General features: G+C 48.5%; 1 protein-coding gene across 2 annotated transcripts in view; it reads right to left on the reverse strand.

The window, feature by feature from the left end:
• Positions 1 to 4,354: 4,354 nt before the first annotated feature.
• The window catches only part of LINGO1 (leucine rich repeat and Ig domain containing 1), a 462,045-nt gene continuing 446,843 nt past the window's right edge, over positions 4,355 to 19,556 (reverse strand). For both annotated transcript variants that reach the window (XM_054042809.1, XM_054042808.1), the window contains one exon: positions 4,355 to 6,596. In XM_054042809.1, coding sequence (XP_053898784.1) covers positions 4,743 to 6,584 — 1,842 coding nt within the window. In that variant the 5' untranslated portion in view covers positions 6,585 to 6,596 and the 3' untranslated portion in view covers positions 4,355 to 4,742. The remainder of the gene's footprint in view (positions 6,597 to 19,556) is intronic.

Raw genomic sequence — 19,556 nt, forward strand, 5'->3', positions numbered from 1 at the left:
ATATTCCAAGCTGCAAGTAGATTGGGAACATCAGGTTTAACCTCCCAGGTGTGAAAAGGGCCATTAATGACTGTGAGTGCTTTGGCTTGAGATCTTCTATGGAAGATGTGCTAGGTCTGGGCTTTCTCAGGACCCTTTGGATTTTGCCTCATTTCTCTGGGGGTGAGGTGATGGCCCAACATTTAATGTCGGAGGCAAAAGTGGCAGGAGAATCTATGTTGTGGTAGAAGCATAGTGAGATCACCAGGAAGCCTGGCTGTGAAGGATACCCAGAATATGCTCAATTCACAGCAGAGCTGAGATGTATGAGGGACTCATCTGTCACAGGGGGTCTCAGAGCCCTAGCAAGGCTGGGAATAATAAAATGAACTTCCCCACCCTGGGCAGCATTATGCCAACGGCAACAGGAACAAAGGGAGGGAGAAATTACTGAGGCTTTGAGACTAAGGTCCTGAGAAAGAGGCAGCACTGACCTCACTGCTGGGGTCCCATCAGTTTAGGTCACAGCCGGAGTGACACTGGAAATCTCATGGCACATCATTAAAGCAGCTAATAATGCAGTCTGGTTGGCACGTGTGCATCGGGGAGGCTGAGGACTGCAAGAGCAGGGGGGTCACTACACAGCAGGATTGAGGTGCATTGGCAGAGCTCTGTGTGAAGCCAGCACTGGATGGGCAGACAGGAGCGTAAGCGTGCTAAGGCCTACCGCCTGAGCAGCAGGGATAGTGCAGGGTAGGGCTAAGGTGCATTGGGAGAGCCAAGCGTGGAGTCTCCAATAGCAGGGTACTGCAGGCAAAGCATTTGGTACATTGGCAGAGCGGTGTGGTGTCTGTGCCTGGCAGAACTGTGAATCAGATGCAGATACTGAGCGAGACCCCCTGCAAACTCACAGCATGCTGCCAGCCGTCATTCTTTACCTAGCGGAGGGGCCTCACGGACGCTGTAAAAGCTCTGCATATTTTGTGGGGCTGACGCTCCCATATTTCTCCCTTGCATTCACCTCTCTAGTGGCTGCTGCTGCATTCAAGGATTAAGTTGGAAATTTCATTAGCCCCCTTTGATATCTCCCCACCTAGCCGTTGGCGTGATCAAATGCAGGGCACAGCCCCTGCAGTCACTGAATGCTGTGCTGTTGGTTTCTCCATCACTTCCCTTTGCATCCTCTAGGTTTGCACTCTTTGGTTGCCCACCTGTCTCTGATCCTCCATCCACACCTGCCAGTTCTCGTGTGGGACATTTGTTTGGCAGACTGTACCACAAAGTGGACGAGTTATTTATTGACAGGTTGTGTATGAATTTGGAATGGTTGGTCTGTTTCATGCTCTGATCATTGTGGAGTGCCATCATGAACTGCGATTCTCTCGCCATTTACAAAATGGGCACCACACAGCAATGTGAGCTGCCACCCAGTGTAAAGCTAAAGCCTGAAGCCTCAAAGCTTTTAAAGTTTGAAACATTTTTCGCAAGGAATCATTCTGCAACAGGGCGGATGTTACCGCAATCCATGGCTCTCATAGCTGACCTAGGGCTCAGCTCCAATGGGATGCCGATTTAAAGTGACGGGACACTATTAATAATCTCTCCCTCTCCTTGGGAGCCGAGCAATGCAGCCAGTCTCTTCTGAAATGTACAAATGAGAATCATATTTAATTAAATTCCCCCAAAGGCCTAGATATTGGGATAAGCTGAATGGGGGGAGGTCTGAAGCTTGTTTGATAAAGCTTTGTTTTCAAAGCTTGTCTTAAAACATATCTTTTACCCTTGTCTTTGGGCCACTTAATTTCTCTCTCCCTCTGTGGTTGCCCTTCTGACTTGATGCTTTAATTTATTCACCATACAATGTCTTTACACCCCTGCTTGCTGTAACTCACACCATAGTCTCTACACAGTATTCTACTCTGCTGAGCGCTCTGGAACTTTGCTTGTATGAGAGGCACCCAAGTAAAGTTGCAGAAATCCTAGATCTGTCCCCCACGGGGCACTCTGAATAGAACCTCAGCACGCAGAGAAAAGGGGGCAAGATTTGGCTATATGGGTCAACGGACACAGCTACAAAAGCCTTCCAGTTCCGGTGCATGGTGTGCACCCGCATTCGCTATTGGAATGCATATAGGGACCATCACTTGAGGAAGAACACACCTTCTGTAGCACAGACTGGCTCTTCAATACCCCTTCTTCTTTAAAATAAGCCAATTATATCCAATGAAAACAGAGATTCTTTCAGACCCCTATGGGGCTAATGTTAGCACCGAGCACCAGGGAACGATGCTATTGTATAAATAGGCTTGGAAGGATTCGATTTTCTATCAGTAAATGTCAGTAAACGTCAATTTCACTGGACACATACAAAAATGAGGAAACAAATATTTCCATTGATGATGATGCTCTAATTTTAGATAGGCGAAGTAAGAAAAAGGCAGCTTAAGAACTTAGAGTGAAACTGCAGCGATTTAGGCTTTTGAATCAGGCTTGTTGCACATGGACGAGCGAACGGCCGGTTCAAAAGAGGAGGGGATTTGTTGATTTTAAGGCTATTTATTTAGTATATTTTGACATGGGATTGTGACAATTTGTGTTTTAATGCTTATAAAGCTTTAGCTTTTTGAATCTCAGTAGTGACTGACATTAAATAATTGCCTGACTCTGCAATTGAAAATTTAAATGACTAAAAATAGCAAAACGTAGTCAAACCCTGTAATTTGGTGCAACTGTAAAAATTTAAAAATCGATAAAGATCTAAAAAAAGGCTTAAAAATAAACATTAATATCATCTGTCAAAATTAGAAAAGAATAAAAATTAAATTCTGCCAAGCCTATCTATAAACCATTAGGTGCCCAGCTGCGCGTGGGGACAGGCACATCAAAGATAAATGCATAGGTTAAATAGCTAGAAAACAGCCAGCATCACCCTCACCCCACTGCTGCCACTCTGCACTTCCCAAACTACCCTGCTCACATGCCCCCCTCCTGTCACCAGCATTTGGATCTTCCAGCCAAGATCTCCTGCCTGTTTGGAAGCTAACGGCCCAGGGAAATGCCTGAGGGCTTGAGAGAGAGTTTGGCTACCAGCTGTCAGAGAGAAAAAAATTCAGCGAGAGCCGTCACCAGCATGGGGCTCTGGGAACCTGAAAGAATGTCAAGGAGTTCCCTGCTGTGGTGGGCATAGGTGGATGTGTTGGCTCACAGATTCCTTCTGGTGAACAGAGGTGGCCTAGGAGTACAGGTACCAGAGTACGGGTTAGGTGGCGCAGCCTTTCCATCCCAGCCCCAGTGCCAACTTCTGCCCTCCTCGCACCATTGAAGTCAACAAGTGGTTGTGTGGATGTAACAGTGCAGAGCTTGGCTCAGGGAACCTCCCCCTCCTCAGTCTGATTGCACTAGTCCAGCTGGAGGAAATCCATTCTCTGTCTGACAGCAGCAGAGATGCCATTAGTCAGAGCCCCGGGAACCTGCTCTCTGCGCCTGACTCTGATTCTACTTACAGCCGTGCAAATCAGGAGTCATTCTGTTGAAGGCTGGGGAGTTATGGGAGGATGAGGCCAGAGTGAGAGCAGCATCGGGCCCCCTGTCTGACAGTGGATTCAACCAACTCCATTACTCACAGTTGCAGAGAAAGAGCCTTCTCCCTGCCTAACACCCATGGAGTAATTAAATCACAGCCCCCCTTCCACCTGTTGGTCACAGGGAAACCACAGGCTAGCATTCCCTGAAATGCCTCCAGGGAAAGGCCCAGCTGGGATACATTTCAGAACAGTGGAACCTAACCCTGATAGCTTCTCCAGTCTTTGGTTTTAACTGAGTCTTGCCTTTGTCAACTAGCATAGGGGAGAAGCCCAGAAAGGCTATTCTGCTGGCCAGGGAACCAGCTGAGTCACAGGCTGTTTACTGGTATATAGACACAGCAGATCTGAAATCCAGATACTGACTAGCTTCCCCAGGACTAATGGAAAAAGGGTGTAGAGCACTTTGAACCTTGAGCTGTCCATAGGGAAAGGCCTTAGCCTAACTGGTGATAATTTACTTTTTATCTAAAAGGGAACACCAACACTTCGGGCTGAATTCCGGCTGGACTTATCCCCTGGCAATCCCTTCACTTCAGAGGTGTGACTGAGGGCACAAGTCACAGCGGAATTTGTTCTTTGCGCTCTGCAGAGCCAACAGCCTTTTCCCCGGTGCAACTGGGCTCTGGCTCGCACTAGGAGCTGTGTGGATGGAAGCCCCAGTTTTTTCTTTCTGAGACCACTAGAAACCGCCTCCATGGGAGAGTCAGAGAAGAGGAGAGGAAGAAAAATAAAACTCAATCGGATACAGAACTGGACAGATCAAGAAGTCAAGATTTTGCATTCCAACTATCTATAGGAAATAGGGATTTTTTTTTTATTTCAACTTTTCATAAAAATCCATAATTATTTAAATCAAAGTTACAGAGGAAAGTTCGTAACTTTTTATTGATTTATTTTATTTTTTGTTTTTCTTTTTTGTTTGTTTGTTTTTCCCTCTCATCATTAGATCTGACACCGGCATCCATCAGACTACTTCCTTACAAACATGGGAGTCCTGGAGACATCAGCAGAATGTTCTCCTGGTATAAAGAGGTGGAAGAGGTGATGGTGCAGGGAGGCGGGGTTAGAACGAGAGGGGAGGGGTGGTTCAGAGGAGGAGAGAGGTCGGTATGTTTGTAGCAACGTTCTTCTTTTGTCTTGTTTTTAAAAAAAACTTTATTGTTTGCAAATTGCTTCAGGTTAGATCATTTTCATGTTGAACTTGCGCGGCGCATCAGCAGAGCTGATGCCGGCGTCGGACTTGCGTGGCACGTACTCGATCTCGATGTTGTGCTTTGTGTTGCCTTTCCCCCGGCTCCACAGGAAGAGAAGCACCAGACAGAATAGCACCACGCCCAGGAAGGAGATGAATCCCATGGTGGTGGCGATGATCAGAGTCTTGATGTCGAAGGGGAAAGGCACGGTGGCACGCGTGCTGTTGGCGTCGCTCTCGTTGGGTTGGTTGGAGATGAAAGCAAAGGTCTTGTTGGGCTGGTGGGGCCAATCTGGGGAGTAGCTCCGCACGTGAAGGTGCGCCAGCATGGTGTCATTGCCACCCGCATTGCTGGCGATGCATAGGTAGGTGCCATTGTCCTGGATCTGGGCGTAGCGCACCTCCAGAGTGCCGTCGGGAAAGACAGTGAGCCGCCCGTTGGTTTTGGTAGAGATGAGGTGCTTTCTGGGAGAGAGCCACATGATCGTGGGGGGCGGATCCCCATCTGCCCGGCAGACAAAATGTACCGTATGGCCCTCATCCACAAAGATCTGCTGCGGCTTGCGGTCCCGTATGCGCGCCCGGCGGCAGGTGAAATAGTTGGGCAGGAGCACGTCGGGGAAGTCCTTGAACTCCTTCCCCTGGACGAACTCGGGGGTGGAGCAGGTGGGCTGCTGCTTGTTGAAGTTCAACCTCCAGCGGCGTCGGAAAACCCAAAGCAGCCGGCAGTCGCAGGCCAAAGGGTTATTATCCAAAATGAGCGTCTCCAGGTTCCCCACCGAGTGGAAGGCTGACTCCTCCAGTGTGGTCAGCAGGTTTCCGGAGACGTTCAAGATGCGCAAGTAGTTGAGGCCTCTGAAGGCGTAGGGCTCCACGGTGCTGAGCTGCCCACCCACCAGCTGGATCTCCTGCAGCCGGAGCAGGTCATGCAGCATGGAGCCCTCAATGGTGAGGATGGGGTTGTAGGACAGGTTCAGGAACCTGAGATAAACTAAGTGTCTGACAGAGACGTAAGGGATGGAAGTCAGATTGCAGTGGGTGATGGACAAGGACGTCAGGTTCAGTCCATAGAGGCAGTTGGACGTCATGGTATCCAGATAGGGCCAGTGGGAGATCTCAAGGACCTTAAGCCTGTAGAGCCTCCTAAATGAGTAATCCCTGATGGCGTTGATGTTCAGGTGGCGCAGCCTCAGCACAATCAAGCCGTGCAAGTGAGACAGCGCCTCCGTGGGGATGGAGGTCAAGTTGCATTTCTCCAGCGTCAGCTGCTCCAAGCTGTTGAGGCCGCTAAAGGCCCGGTGGGAGATATAGACCAGGTCATTGTCCCCAACCTCCAAAGACTTCAGGTTGTACAAATCCTGGAACATGTAGTCTAGGAGGATCACAATTTTGTTCTCACTAATGTCTAGCTTGGTAAGATTGCTCAGTCCAGTAAACACCCCCAAGGGGATGAGCTTGAGTCGGTTACTCCTGAGACCCAGAGTCCTGAGGTTGAAGAGGTTGTTGAAAGCCCCAGGCTCAATGGCACTGATAATGTTCTCGTTTAACTCCAGCTCCTCCACGTGAGGGTAGTTGGCAAATTCATCCTGGTTGAGAGTCTTGATTCGGTTCTTACCCAAGTCCAGGAGCCGGGTCTCAGTCGGGATCCCCTCGGGGACGGCGAAGAATCGCTTTCGATGGCACAGCACCGAGCGCTCCTGGGCAGAGCACTCGCAGCGGGGCGGGCAGCCCGTGGCAGAGCCAGAGAGGACGGATCCCAGCATCAGAAGGAGGATAGGCTGCCAGCAGGCCAGAATTGGGCTATGCATGCTCACCTCCCCAGCTATCATCCTATCTCTCACCTGCAAGCGACACAAAAACAAAGAGGGGGAGGAAAGAACAACAGCAGAGGTTAGCAAACAAAGGCCAGTGGAATGGCAAAGGTCACTTCTGTTCGAGTCAGTGTCAAGGTTCATTGACCTGCCAGTGCCGATATTAACTAAAGGGGAAATACCAGGTCAATATTAGACATGTCTTCTCAGTACATCCCTGCTATTTCAATATACACCGTAGCCGCAGTGACGCTATCATTTGCAGTGTCCCGTATGCAGCCCGACACACCTGTGCTGCAGAGATGGTAGGGAAGCACATTTAAGAGAGCAGAACACACACACTTGAAGGGCTGCCGGGAGAGCTGGCATGGGAGCAGCATTTCACTGGCTGGGGTAGTGTCAGTCCCATACTATCCAGCCAGAGGTCCAGACACTTAGTAGTCATCTTTGGACTTCCTCTCTCCGCCCATCATTTTTCCTCCCCTCCTTGCTCGGTCTTAGTACTTGCCCCAGCAGCCGTGTCCAATTTCACACCCTGGAAGGGTCGGACAGTGGCCATCAAGGGATCTATGTAGCAGAGCTGGCATGTTCTGCTTCTAGGCCTACAGCCTCACCATGCATTTACTAGCTATGCACCTGCCAGGACCTGCATTTCCCCACAGACTAACTCCTGCCCCCCAATCTGGATTCTTCCTTATGTCTTCTCAGCATTCCCCAGGGTTCCCTTCCCTGTAGACAGATTACCAAACTGTGGCCACAATAGTTACCAACTACGCAGTTGCGAATGTGGTTCAGTCACTACAGTGGGTTTGAATAGCGTGCTCCATGTGTCCGAATTCACAGGGTCTCTGGGCAGGGAAGTCTCTTCCACACTGATCTTTTGGTATCCACGTGGACTGCAAAGGAGGTCAACATTTCTGTCCCCAGGGCTGGCAATAGGTTGGGCTAACAAACAATAATTAGTCCAGCTTCCTGTCACTAAGCTGGCGTGATGAGGGCAGGGGATGCCCATTATTATGATGGCAGTGTCTACTGTGCTGGTTGCTGCATGGACACAGTAAAAGCCAATGGCTGTCCCAAAGAACTTACTATCTAAAGCAGACAGACAAAGGGCTGGAGGGGAAAGAAAGGGGGTAAGTGACTTGACCAACGTCACACAGCAAATCAGTTGCTGAGTGAAGACCAGAACCCAGGTCTCCTGCTCAGTGCCTTCACCAGTGGGCCACGCTGCCGCTCAAACTGGGGCTCTTGTAGACGGGCATGGTGGGGCCAGGGGGAATTTCTCAGTAAAGCAGTTGTGCTGTACGACTGCGAGCGATGACAAAGCCTGAAAGCTTAGAATATAATTTCTCACGGCAAAGTGATCTGACAAAAAAAAAACCACGTTGAAAAAGCCTCTATTATTTAGGCGTTAACTGGCTGAAACCTGTCTCTGTCCCAACCCCCGATCCAACTGGTGCCCTGCGAGACCTGGCCTGAGAGGCCTCTAGGTTAACGGCTTGCTTTGCAGTCAGCTCAGAGCAGCCAGGAGAACAGACTCCACTAATGAAGTCCGAGTTCGGAGGTGAGGTGCATACAAAAAGGAGGGAGCCAACAGCGCCCTGATGAGGTGCTGAGGAACCAGGGAGTGTGATCCTGCCCGCTGACCCAGCCTTCTGGCAGGAGCGCAGCACCCCCACCCCCCATCCTACTGTCTGCTGGGAAGAAAGGGAGAGGCAGGGGCTTGGTGCAGATGGCACCTGAGGAAGAAGTGGAGCCATGGTGTTGATGCTTTCATTCATTTACTTGTCCAAGCCACTCCTGGGTGAAATCATCCCCCAACTTTTGACAATTGACTGGGGAATGTTTTACGCATGCACACGCACATCCTACTTTAAGCTCTCAAAATGAGTCAGTTCTCTTTAGATGAAACTTGAATACAAAAACTGCCTTTTGAATGCAGAGGTGCTGGAATGCAGAATTCAGACCAGACTAGAGACACAGGGAAAACCCAGCCAGTGGAGTAGCCAAAGTTGTGTCGAGGCTCAGAGAATGGCAGCTCAGAAAAGAACAGATTCCACTTAGAGCAGAAAGCAATATCTTCTTCTGGGCCGGATTCTCCTCTACCCCATGGACGCCAGTGGAGTTACTCCTGACTACTCCTGCCTCTGCCACTGACTTTCTCTGCGTCCTGGGGCAAGTCACTTAACCCCTTCTGTGCCTTAGTTCCCTATCGGCGAAACAGCAATAATGATATTTACCCGGCTTTGCAACATGTTCTGCGATCATGGGTACTTACATTGTACTTACAAACTACCATTAAGGTTTTAAAAATAAAGGCTGGGATTTTGCGAACTGGGCACCTAGATACATTAAGCTGGCTTGAAGATTCCTGTCTGTGAGCATGCCTCAATACCCTTTTTGTTTGTCACCATGCCTAGACCAGGGGGCGGGTGGAAGAGGTAAGTAAGCACAATATGGCTCTCAGCATCCATTGTTGCCTCTGGAATCCAAAGTGAAAACACTTAAATCTCTTTTTTCCCTGTTGCTTTTAATTGCATCAGATTACAGAGGTCCGGGGAAAAAACCACTGACCTCTGGATGGAGTATTTACATGCAAAAGCAAGTTCTTGGATGGAAGAACAGAGGTGCAAAAGAGGGGCTCATAATTTCCAACCCCAAACTGGCAGCAGAATTGGTTTTCCTGCACCAGCAAATGAAACACCAGGGCAGTGTAAACAGAATCTACTCTATAGGCATGAGATCCAGGAATTTCCTGTGAGCACCACTGCTGGGGCCTCCTCACTAACAACTGCCTTAATCTTAGACCTGTTCCCTTACTTGGCTTCATTCACTAGGGAAAGGATGAGAAAAACTAACCGGATTTCTGCACTGAAGCAAAAAAGGTCCAAGGGAGAGGAATTTCAGATAGATTTCCTGGCCAATGTGGTATGGGCCCTGGGAGAAGTCTTTGATGAGAGACAGAAATGGTACTGATTTCTGGGCCTGCCAGGAACGCAATGGGATGAGTTGGAAGCAATTTTTGTGTCAATCTGAAGTGGTTTTAGCTACAATCCTGGCCTTCGTCCTGGAGCCAGCCCTTACATAGCTTTGGCTGAGGATGTGATGCCAGCGTTGAACACAAACACCGTCAGCATGACAACACAACACCAGAGCTACCAAGGATCCTGAAGCAGGGCAGGTCAGAGCTTTCCAAGGATGGCCTTTGCTGGTGTTAACTACTTTGTCCCTAGGACAGGGGAGGGCAAACTATTGCCCATCAGGGCTTTCAATCTGGCCCGTGGGATTGCCAGCCCCATGGTGCAGTGGGGCTAAGGCAGGGTTCCTGCTTGCCCTGGCCCCGCACCTTTCCCAGAAGCAGCCTGCACCACGTCCCTGTGGCCCCTCGGGTGGGGGGAGAGGGCTCTGTGCACTGCCCTCACCTGTAGGCACCATCCCCCACAGCTCCCATTGGCTGGGAATGGGGAACTGTGGCTAGTGGGAGCTTCGGGAGTGGTACCTGCAGGCGAGGGCAGCGTGTGGCAGAGCCGCCTGCCCCACTCCACCACCAGGAGCCACTGCGGGACATGCTGGCCACTTCTGGGAGTGGCACGGGGCAAGGGTAGGCAGGGAGCCTGCCTTAGCCCCACTGCACGCTGCTGCCACCCTGGAGTTGCTCGAGGTAAGTGGTGCCAGGCCGGAGCCCGCACCCCAAACCCCTCCTGCACCCCTGCCGAGCCCTCTCCTGCACTCCACACCCCCCTGCCACACCCTTCACCCTTCCTGCACCCCAATGCCCTGCCCTGAGCCCCTTCCTGCACACTGCACCTCCTCCCACACCCCAACCCCCGCCCCAGCCCTAAATTCATGGCCCTGCATACAATTTCCCCACCCAGATGTGGCCCTCAAGCCAAAAAATTTGCCCTCCCCCCCCGCCCTAGGATTTGATCTCAAGTGATTTCAGATGGAAGTGATATAAATGACCCTATCCCAAACACACACCCCTCCTCCCCCAGTTATTTCCCCTAAGCAATCCCCAGCTTCCTCATCAATCATTCAAATGGTGTTATTCTTATGTCCTAATGTAGGTGAGATGATTACTTCTCTAGTAGCCATCTCAAACATTTGCACTCCAGAAAGTTGTTCCTTGTTTGCACTCCAAGGCAACACTGTCTTTAAGGGGGCCAGACCATGCTGGGATTTGCGGGATACTGAACCCTATTTTTCTTCTGAAAAGAAGAATGCAGTAACTCTTCCCACGACAGGTTAGCAGGAGACACACCCCAAATCCACCACCACCTGCAAGGACTGTGTCTAGTCTAGTGGCTCTTCCCTCCTCATTCCCAGCCCTCCCTGCTCTGGAATGGAAGAGGCAATTTGAAAGTTAAATGAATGAATGAAGGGAGCTGAGCTAGTGAAAAACTTGGCACGGGGAGACACTGAGCACTATATAAAGTTATTCTGGGGGAGTTATGGCTTTGCAAAGGCAGCTTATACCTTCAAACCATAAACAATCCCATCCCCTTGTCAGTGGGATGCTAAAACTGCATGTCACATTGCTTCTGGTGTACTTATTTTTTATGTTGCTCAAGCTGTTATGACGGATCAAATCACATTAATATCGTACATTATATGTACAACTACCCCTGGCTCTGTTTATATCCATTGTTACATATACACTCTGCATTGCCTTCACTAATGCTATTTATGGCTATCGCTGAATAGACTCCACACATTACTTTCACCGGTTCAGTTTATATCCATCATTATATATATCCTGTGCATTACTTTGCCTCGCACTATTTATGGCTCTTGGATATACTCTGTGCATTAGTTTCATTGCTTCTGTTTATATCCATCATTTTCTATAGATAGATGTCCCATGTATAACTTACTTTCCTTCCTTCCAAAAAAGATTATTTGAAGATTTTTTGCAAAATGCAAGGATGAAAAGTGATGTGCAATCCATAAATGTATCAGTCTTCACCATCTCATAAACCAGAACAGTAATGTCCTAGCCCAATTCCAACTAGGGTATTAATTACAGTCTGCTCCACAGAATTCCTTCCACAGTTTCAATTTGATACAGCATTCTTCACCTCTTGTCCTAGATTGCTGTGCAGAGTTGCTGGGTGCTGTTGAACAGCTGATGAGTTCCACCCCAGAGGTGACTGCATTTCAGGGGTGTGCAAAGTGATTCCTGTGTGTACATAATTTGTAAACAGCTTCAGAATCATTCCTAACGGGTTGATCTAACGCTCACTGAGATCAGTGGAAAGGTTTCCATTGGCTTCACTCAGAACTGGATCATGCCACAAAGTGCTAAATTAATGTAGAATATTTATTATTAATCATCCTTCATGGCGTAACATCAATATTGTCAACTATGCTGGTCACTGTTATAAACAGGGCCAGCTCCAGGCACCAGCTTACCAAGCAGGTGCTTGGGGCGGCCATTTCCGAGAGGGGCGGCACGTCCAGCTGTTCGGTGGCAATTTGGCGGAGGGTCCCTCACTTCTGCTCGGAGCGAAGGACCTTCCACCGAATTGCCGCCGCAGATCACGATTGCAGCTTTTGTTTTGTTTTGTTTTGTTTGGCTGCTTGGGGCAGCCAAAACCCTGGAGCCGGTCCTGGTTATGTTAGTTTCACTGGCACGGTATTTGATATCCCAGAGATGAGACCTAAATCTATCCTGAAGGATGTAATTGGCTTCTGAGGCTGGGATAATACCAGAGACGTGAAGGTCTCAGCCAAGGGGCCTTCCACCTCTGCCAACTCGTGGCCAGACACTGGGGTGGACATAACCAATTAGCAGAGTCCTTGATAGTTGCAGTTGTGTGTTTTCCCGGCATATTCCTGTAATTGAGACAAACTGGGACCCTTGTGGAGCGAGTGGGCAGCAACGGTCTCCAAGGAGCCAAAAGGAGCCATGGCCAGATGATGAGTGGCTATCTAAATATCTCCCCAGGGCTCTTCCCATATGGGTGGGAGCCAGAGCAGGTCTTCCACCCAAAGCCCATTCCAAGGAGGCTAAACAAGCTGTTTTCATGCTTGTGAAATATCCATCAGACGAAAAGCGCTATTTATTTTGCAACCGCCGGAGTAAACTTTGCACCTCTGAAACCATATCTTCCAGGAAGATGTAGAAATCCCAGCTAATGTGCTGCGACTCTGCTGGAAATGGGGCAGCAGGTACCACTCTAAACCCTTTGATGTATCACATCACATGCAGCGAAAGGAACATTTTGCAGTGCCGTTGCTCAGAATGCATGCCTTCAAAATGCACGCACTTTCTCTTTAACCGTCATCTCTGTTAATCTCTCTTGGAATCCAATTCCCTGTACTCACAATCTTGCTGAGAAAGACATAAAAAAGCAAAACATTACATGCAAAACAAAATACAGTCGAAAGGGTCTAATTGCACTGAGATTGGAAAGACTTCACCTCATTATGCTGAAAAACAGCCTGCCTTATTTGGATGTGTTCTTAGCTGAAATTTCCATGCTCGTCACCTTGCTGGGCAACTGCTAATACTGGCTTCAGACAGGTGCAGGAATGGGTGGGGTAGTTGTGGTATCTCTCCTAACTCTCTTGATATTACAATCTGAGCGTCCCCAAGAATTCCTCTAACAGGTGCCAAGTTCTTCCCTGGTGTATCTCCACCAGCATCAATGGAATCACGCCTGGGGTGAATTTGGCCCTGTTTATTCATTGTGATTTGCAACAGCTCTGATATGGCAAACAGCTTTGGCAACAACCTTGGTTTTGGCTTGCGACACCGCCTGTTGTTCCACTCCTAGACCCAACAGAGCTTTGTCAATGCACTTAGTTCAGACTTCCAACCTAGCCACTATTCTCTAGCCTGTGTCCTGTGCAAAAGCACTGATCTGGCAGCGCACCTCAGGATTGACCTTCCACAAACTCCACCATTCAACCATCCCAGGCTCCTCCCGCACAGAGATCCATTGGAGCGGATTTACACCAGCTGAGGATCTGGCCCTATGCCCCACACGGTGACAAGGGGATAATTTGCCTGGTTAGGCTGAAATACACCTGGCATTGTGGAATTATTACACGTTCTTTGCCTGAGCCTTCTAGTAGCTGCAGAGAATACAACGTGGCCATGAAAAACAACAGCAGCCAAATAAGCCTTCAGTGGTAGAATTTAAGGCTTTGGTGGACAAGAGTTAAAAAGATGAGCAAACATGAGAAATGAACAAAGCAAAATCTGCATATTATTACAGACTAAACAAATCTACTTGCATAGAATTAAAGTATAGACACACCTCACGTAGTATTAGTTCTGGGCTAAATTTAAATCCATGATAAATACAAGCCCTGACAAAAACATCCGTAATGCTAATAGCTGAAGCCACATAAAAGGCCCGGGATAAAGACAACAAATAAACTGAAAAATACAGAGTGAAGATGAGCTTTAAATCACTTCTGTTTCCCATTTACCTTTGGACATTTCAGAGCAAAACACATCTGTTCCAAGGCTGAGTGGGTGATAGAAACCCCCTTCTAAAAATCAAGATTTTTGCATGATCTGATGCTGGCCACCTAGCCTAGATCATGCAGCAGTCACGAGAGACCCCCCAGTATCATCCCCAGTGCTGGAATTGCTTGGCATTTCTGAATGATCTCAAACCAGAGCCGCAGCTGCTGATTTGCCAATCCCTGTTCTATTGCAAAGGCTGCCGTATTAGGGGCATTTAAATCAGTGGGTGTCTTTCCATTGACTCCAAGGCTTTGGACCAGGTTCAGGCATAGGGATGTGTCATAGCATGAAGAGACGTCTGTTTCACCATGCCTGCATCTGAGCCATGTATGCCCGGGTGAGAAGGAACTGAGCAGGATGACCTGTCTGGGGGTTTGCAGTAGGCTCTCCCCAGTCATGTGATCAGCTCTGATGTTTTCATTAAATGGAAGATTTTTGAAAGAGGAAAAACTGAAATCACCAGAATAACGGGAATGCTGGACGTGGCCATGAGAGGCTTGTGGCACTAGGGATATTGGAAGGGGAAAGAGGCTGGGATGAAGGGGCAAAGATCTGGCAGAGTTTGTAGCATTCTTGAATTTGCTCAGTGAGGGAAAATGAAATCTAACAAATGTACCCTCTGATCTGGAACACCCCTGCTTCCCTGCACCTAGTGAGTCACTTACACCAATGTCCAAAGGGGTGTAAAATGTCCCATGGTAAAGATCTTCACTGGGGTGGATGAATGCAGAGCAACGGAGAATCAGGATCCAACCACTTTGACCTCACACTGGTGCAAACCGGAGGTGACTCCACTGAAGTCACTGGGACCCACAGGTATAAAACCAGTGTGTGACTGGAGAATCACCCCCAAGCAGATAACTGTCCAGGGACATGGCTATGCCCTGATGGGTGGTGTGTGACCCTGTCCATAACTTGGCCCTGGAAGTAAGATCCATTCCTCCTAAGGGATGCTTCCCGGATCAGCAGGGGTGAGTGGTTGGGTTTGCTTGGCAGGTGGCAGTTAATCTAGCAGGAGGTGTGTAACATGTTGTCCTTCCTTGGGAAGGGGTCAGAGCACCTCCAAGGAAGGAGTCCGGTCCAGGTATCTAGATGGGGATTTCTTCATGGTTTGGACTGGTTTCTTCCCCCCCCCCCCTTTCCCTCACTGCAGGCCTAGAGAGAGGCCTTTGCTGAGTCTTGTGTAATTGCTCTGTGAGGGTAGGTCTACACAGCCCCTGGCAGCAAGTCTCAGAGCCCGAGTTGAAGGATTTGGGCTTGCGCGACAGTGCTAAAAACAGCTGTGTAGATGTTGTGGTTCAGGCTGGAGTTCAGGCTTTGATACCCACCCCCGTCCCTTGGCTTCAGAGCCTGAGTTCCAGCCTGAGCCCAGACATCTACACGGCTAGGTGCAGCACGTCTGAGAGCCCCAATCTGATGCTCGCTGCTGCGGTTGCCACCTGCTGTGTAGACGTACCTTGAAAGGCCTAATAACTATGCTGCCCCAGGGAGAGCGAAAGTGGCACCTCGCATCGTCACTTACACCTGTGCAAAGTGGGAATAAAATATCACCCTGCTTCTGATCTGGTTGTGTCTGGTAGTTTCCCCAGGTGTAACTGGCAATGAGGCACCAGGTGGCAGTGAAGCGGGCTCACAGCCGCCAGCGTACGATTGTATGGGAGGAAAAAACCCTGGCCCGTTATGCTGAGACGTTGTGCACATTTTTTTGTCTGCATGACATCACTTTCTGTGCACATAACACTTCCTTCACCATTGGCTGTGTCACTATTATAATCAGGGCTGATTTCAAACCCATTTGGCCATCCTGGGTCCACAGGTCAAGCGTGAATGGTATTGGGTTTATGTTAAGCATAGGAGAAAGGGAGCCAAGAGAAAATTCACATCTCTACCTCTCTATAGCGAAGATAAAGGGGAAGCTACTTAGCTGGGTGGAAATCAGTGTGGTAGACAGATGCCAATGCAGCTACACTGATTTACACCAGCTGAGGAGCTGGGCCAAAGGGAAAAATGGGAGAAGATGAAGGGGGGGGGGAACAGGGTACAAGTGGATTGGAAAGGGAAGAGATTTGGAAAAAGTTGCAGAGAGGGAGAAAAATGCAAATGAAAAATTAAGTACAATGGGCCTGCTCCTCAGTTGGCATAAATCTGCATAGCTCTACTTGGGCCAGACCTGTAGCATCAATAATTCCCCACTGGTGGCAGCCTAGAGGTATTTTTCGGGCTGGGTGGGGTGAGGAAGTGGTGGCTCTAATTCTGAGCTGGCATTTACACTGTTGTCAATCAGGAGTAGGAGCACTTAAGTCAGCGGGATGGTCTCCATAATGAAAGCATGGACTACCCTGTAGCTAAAGAAGTAAACAGGATGTAGCAAAAATAAACCAACTGAAATCACCCTTAGGGAAAAAGAAAACACAAGGGTTTAAAACCCCAGGGAAACACAGTTTGTGCTCTTAGATTTGTTTCACAAACCCAGCATGCAAGGTTCAAACTCCACAGGCTCCCTGGAGTTTTGCCCATCCCTGTTTATGAGAATCCCATTCTGTGACGTAGTCATTTTTTTTCTGCAGAGGACATCCCCATGTTATTCTATGTACCGTCCCGGCCATGGAGCCCCGTATCGTTACCGCTTGTTGTGATCAGAATCCTGGAGCCAGGAGCCTGGCCTTCTCTAGGTAGGGAGGAATCTGGAGTGTGGTTTCAGATAAGCTGACAGAGCAAGAGTATTCAAAAAAAAACAAAAAAAAAAAACAAATTTCGGAGTCAGCTAATAAAAACATCTGGTAATCATAAATTATAGCGTGCGCGACGTTCACCCTTGAGCCAGATGCCCATGAGAGACTCTCCAAGCATCTCCAGTGACTTTGGGAAACATTTTCTGAGCAAGAAAATAATGTGTCAAAGTCACTAGGATTTGCTGGGGCACAGCTGGATGAGTCCTACAGCTCGCAGGGGTGGGTTGGTCGATCCCACTGCATCGAGGGGGTGGACGTCTGAAACTTGGCACTAAAACACTGGTGAGCAGATCCCACTGTGCCAGGACTGTGAATCTTGACACTAGTGCACAGAGTCCTGACCTGGGCCCAGGGCTGTGGGACTAACCGAGGTCTCTGGATTTTTGGTTTATAAACAAACCCCACAAACAAGGATCTCGGCTTCAGCCCTCTCGCCTCCTCCCAGCTGCACCAACTAAATCAAATTTTATTGAACTTGACTATGTTTTAGAGCTAAAGACTCCAGGTTTACAAATAAATATTTAACAACATTTCCTGCTGGTAAGAGAGTTGCTTCTCGAGACCCCGGGCTTGGCGCTAAGTGTTCCTGTAGCTAACTGCAAAGCAGCAAAACAAAGGGGAAAAGCTTTAATTTGCCAAACACGTCTGTATCTGTTTCCTTCTCTCTCCATCATTCGCTTCCATCATTCGTTTGCTCACTCTCTCTCTCTCTCTCCCGCCTCCGCCTCCTTTTCCATCCAGTATATATATATTGCTGGCTGACATCTGACAACAGGCAGCTAGCCCAAAAGGTGTGTTTGGAGTCAGTTAATTGAAGCAGGAGAAGACCACACTGCACCCGACTCCAGACAGGGTAGGCTAACTGTTCCATTTAGGCTGCAGAAAGCCAGTGCTCTATAGGATTAAACTGGAGCCTTTCAGCAAATTCCCAGCTCCCACCAGCCTGCTCTTCCTCTACTGACCGTTTCTACTCCAACACCCACCCCATGGTGTTCCAAAGTCCATACGGCATTTACCCCTGCTGCTCTACGAGCCAGCATTCAACAGAATACAGCCCGCCCAGGACAGCCTCCACTGTTCACCCATCTCGCCTTTATATCATCCCAGCTTTCTTCCCTCTAGTCTCCCTGCCCTTCGCTTTCACCACCTCCCTCCATTATCACCTGGTATCTAACAATCTCTCACATACAAGGAAAATGTAAATAAATTCTAACCTAAAACCCGGAACTCCTCAGGGCTGTCTCAGTATTGGGAGAGAGACTGGTCCATACCATGGAAAGGGAAAGATTTGGTGACAAGAAGGGTCGTCTTGTGGCTAAAGCACTTGACTGGGGCTCAGGAGATAGGGTTTCTATTTCCAGCTCTGCCGGTGATCTTGGTTAGGTCATTTCCCCTCCTGTGCCTCAGTTTCCCCTCCCATCTTTTGTCTGTTTTGTCTACTAGACTGTGAGCCTCTCTCGGGCACAGACGGTCTCTAACTTTGTGTTTGTACAGTGCCTAGCACAAGGGCCCTGGTCTCATCTGAAGTTTGTAGGTGCCACTGTAATTCAAACAATAATAAGTGTCAGTAGCTCAATGTGTAGCAGCAGTCAAAACCCAAACAAAATCTTTAATGAATGGGATGGCAAATAGAACACACTATAGAAATCAATGGGAACCCAATCAGTATGTTGAGTTCAGATTAGCTCGAATAAAAAAAAAAAGATACAGAAGAGATTTAGAAAACAGCAATACAAAAAAATTCAGAGGCATGAAATGGTTCTGCACAAAAAGCTCAGGAGTTTTTACTCTAGAAAGGAGGTAAATAAGAGGGAACACAACAGAGATACACAAAATAATGAATGGTGCAAAGAAAGTTAACAATAAGAAGAAATAGCAACACTCATGCTTCTGGTTGAAAGCCAACCACTAATTGCATGGGGTAGGCAGACACTTCCCCCAGAGGCATGTTCTTGCATAATTGCCCATTATGGATTTTTTGCACAATCTTCTGATGTATCTGGTTTTGGCAACTGTAAGAAACAGGATACAGGGCTAGATGGACCAGTGATCTGATCTGGTATGGCGATAGCTATTGTGAGGCTGCCATCTTGGCTGCCATCTCAAGGATTGAACCAGGGACCTCCAGAGCTAAAAGCATGAGCTGCTACAGCTTCTGCTGAAATGCCTCTTCTGATCAGTAGGTACATGCACAGAGTAGGTGTTGCCATAAAACATCAAGGGGATGTATTTAAAATGCCAATCCCCTTCTGGCATATGCAATAAGAAGCTGTATCTGCTAAATGGCATGGGTTGCCCAACACTGTCAGCACAGCTCTATCTAGCTTCTCCTGACTGCCAAACTACTACTTCCCTACCTGTTGCAAGACTGCTATGGAAACACAACACGATTCTAGTTTGCCTAGCTCCTTCCATACAGACGTTCTCCCCAAAACACTTGACTGAATTAAACAACACAGTCACGGGGATGAAAAATCAATAAGAGCAGAAGGAGGGAGGAATTACAAAGCACCGGCAAGACAAGGAGAGCAAGAGGAGATGGAATAGGAAGTCAATGAAGTTGAGAGATACCGGATGGGTGAGAGCTACAGAGGGGAAAGCTCTGGGCCAGGTCCGTAGCTGGTGCAAATCAAGGTTGCTCCATGAAAGTCAAGGGAGCTATGTTGCTTTACATCTGCTGAGGATCTGGCCCAGTGCGTGAAGGGATGGGCAGGGGGGTCAGTGCTAGATGAGTGATGCAGGCAGGGAAGGTAGCACAAAGGGTCAATTGCTTTGTAA

This window comes from Malaclemys terrapin, chromosome 10, assembly GCF_027887155.1.
Source record: "Malaclemys terrapin pileata isolate rMalTer1 chromosome 10, rMalTer1.hap1, whole genome shotgun sequence".
Lineage (NCBI taxonomy): Eukaryota > Metazoa > Chordata > Testudines > Emydidae > Malaclemys > Malaclemys terrapin.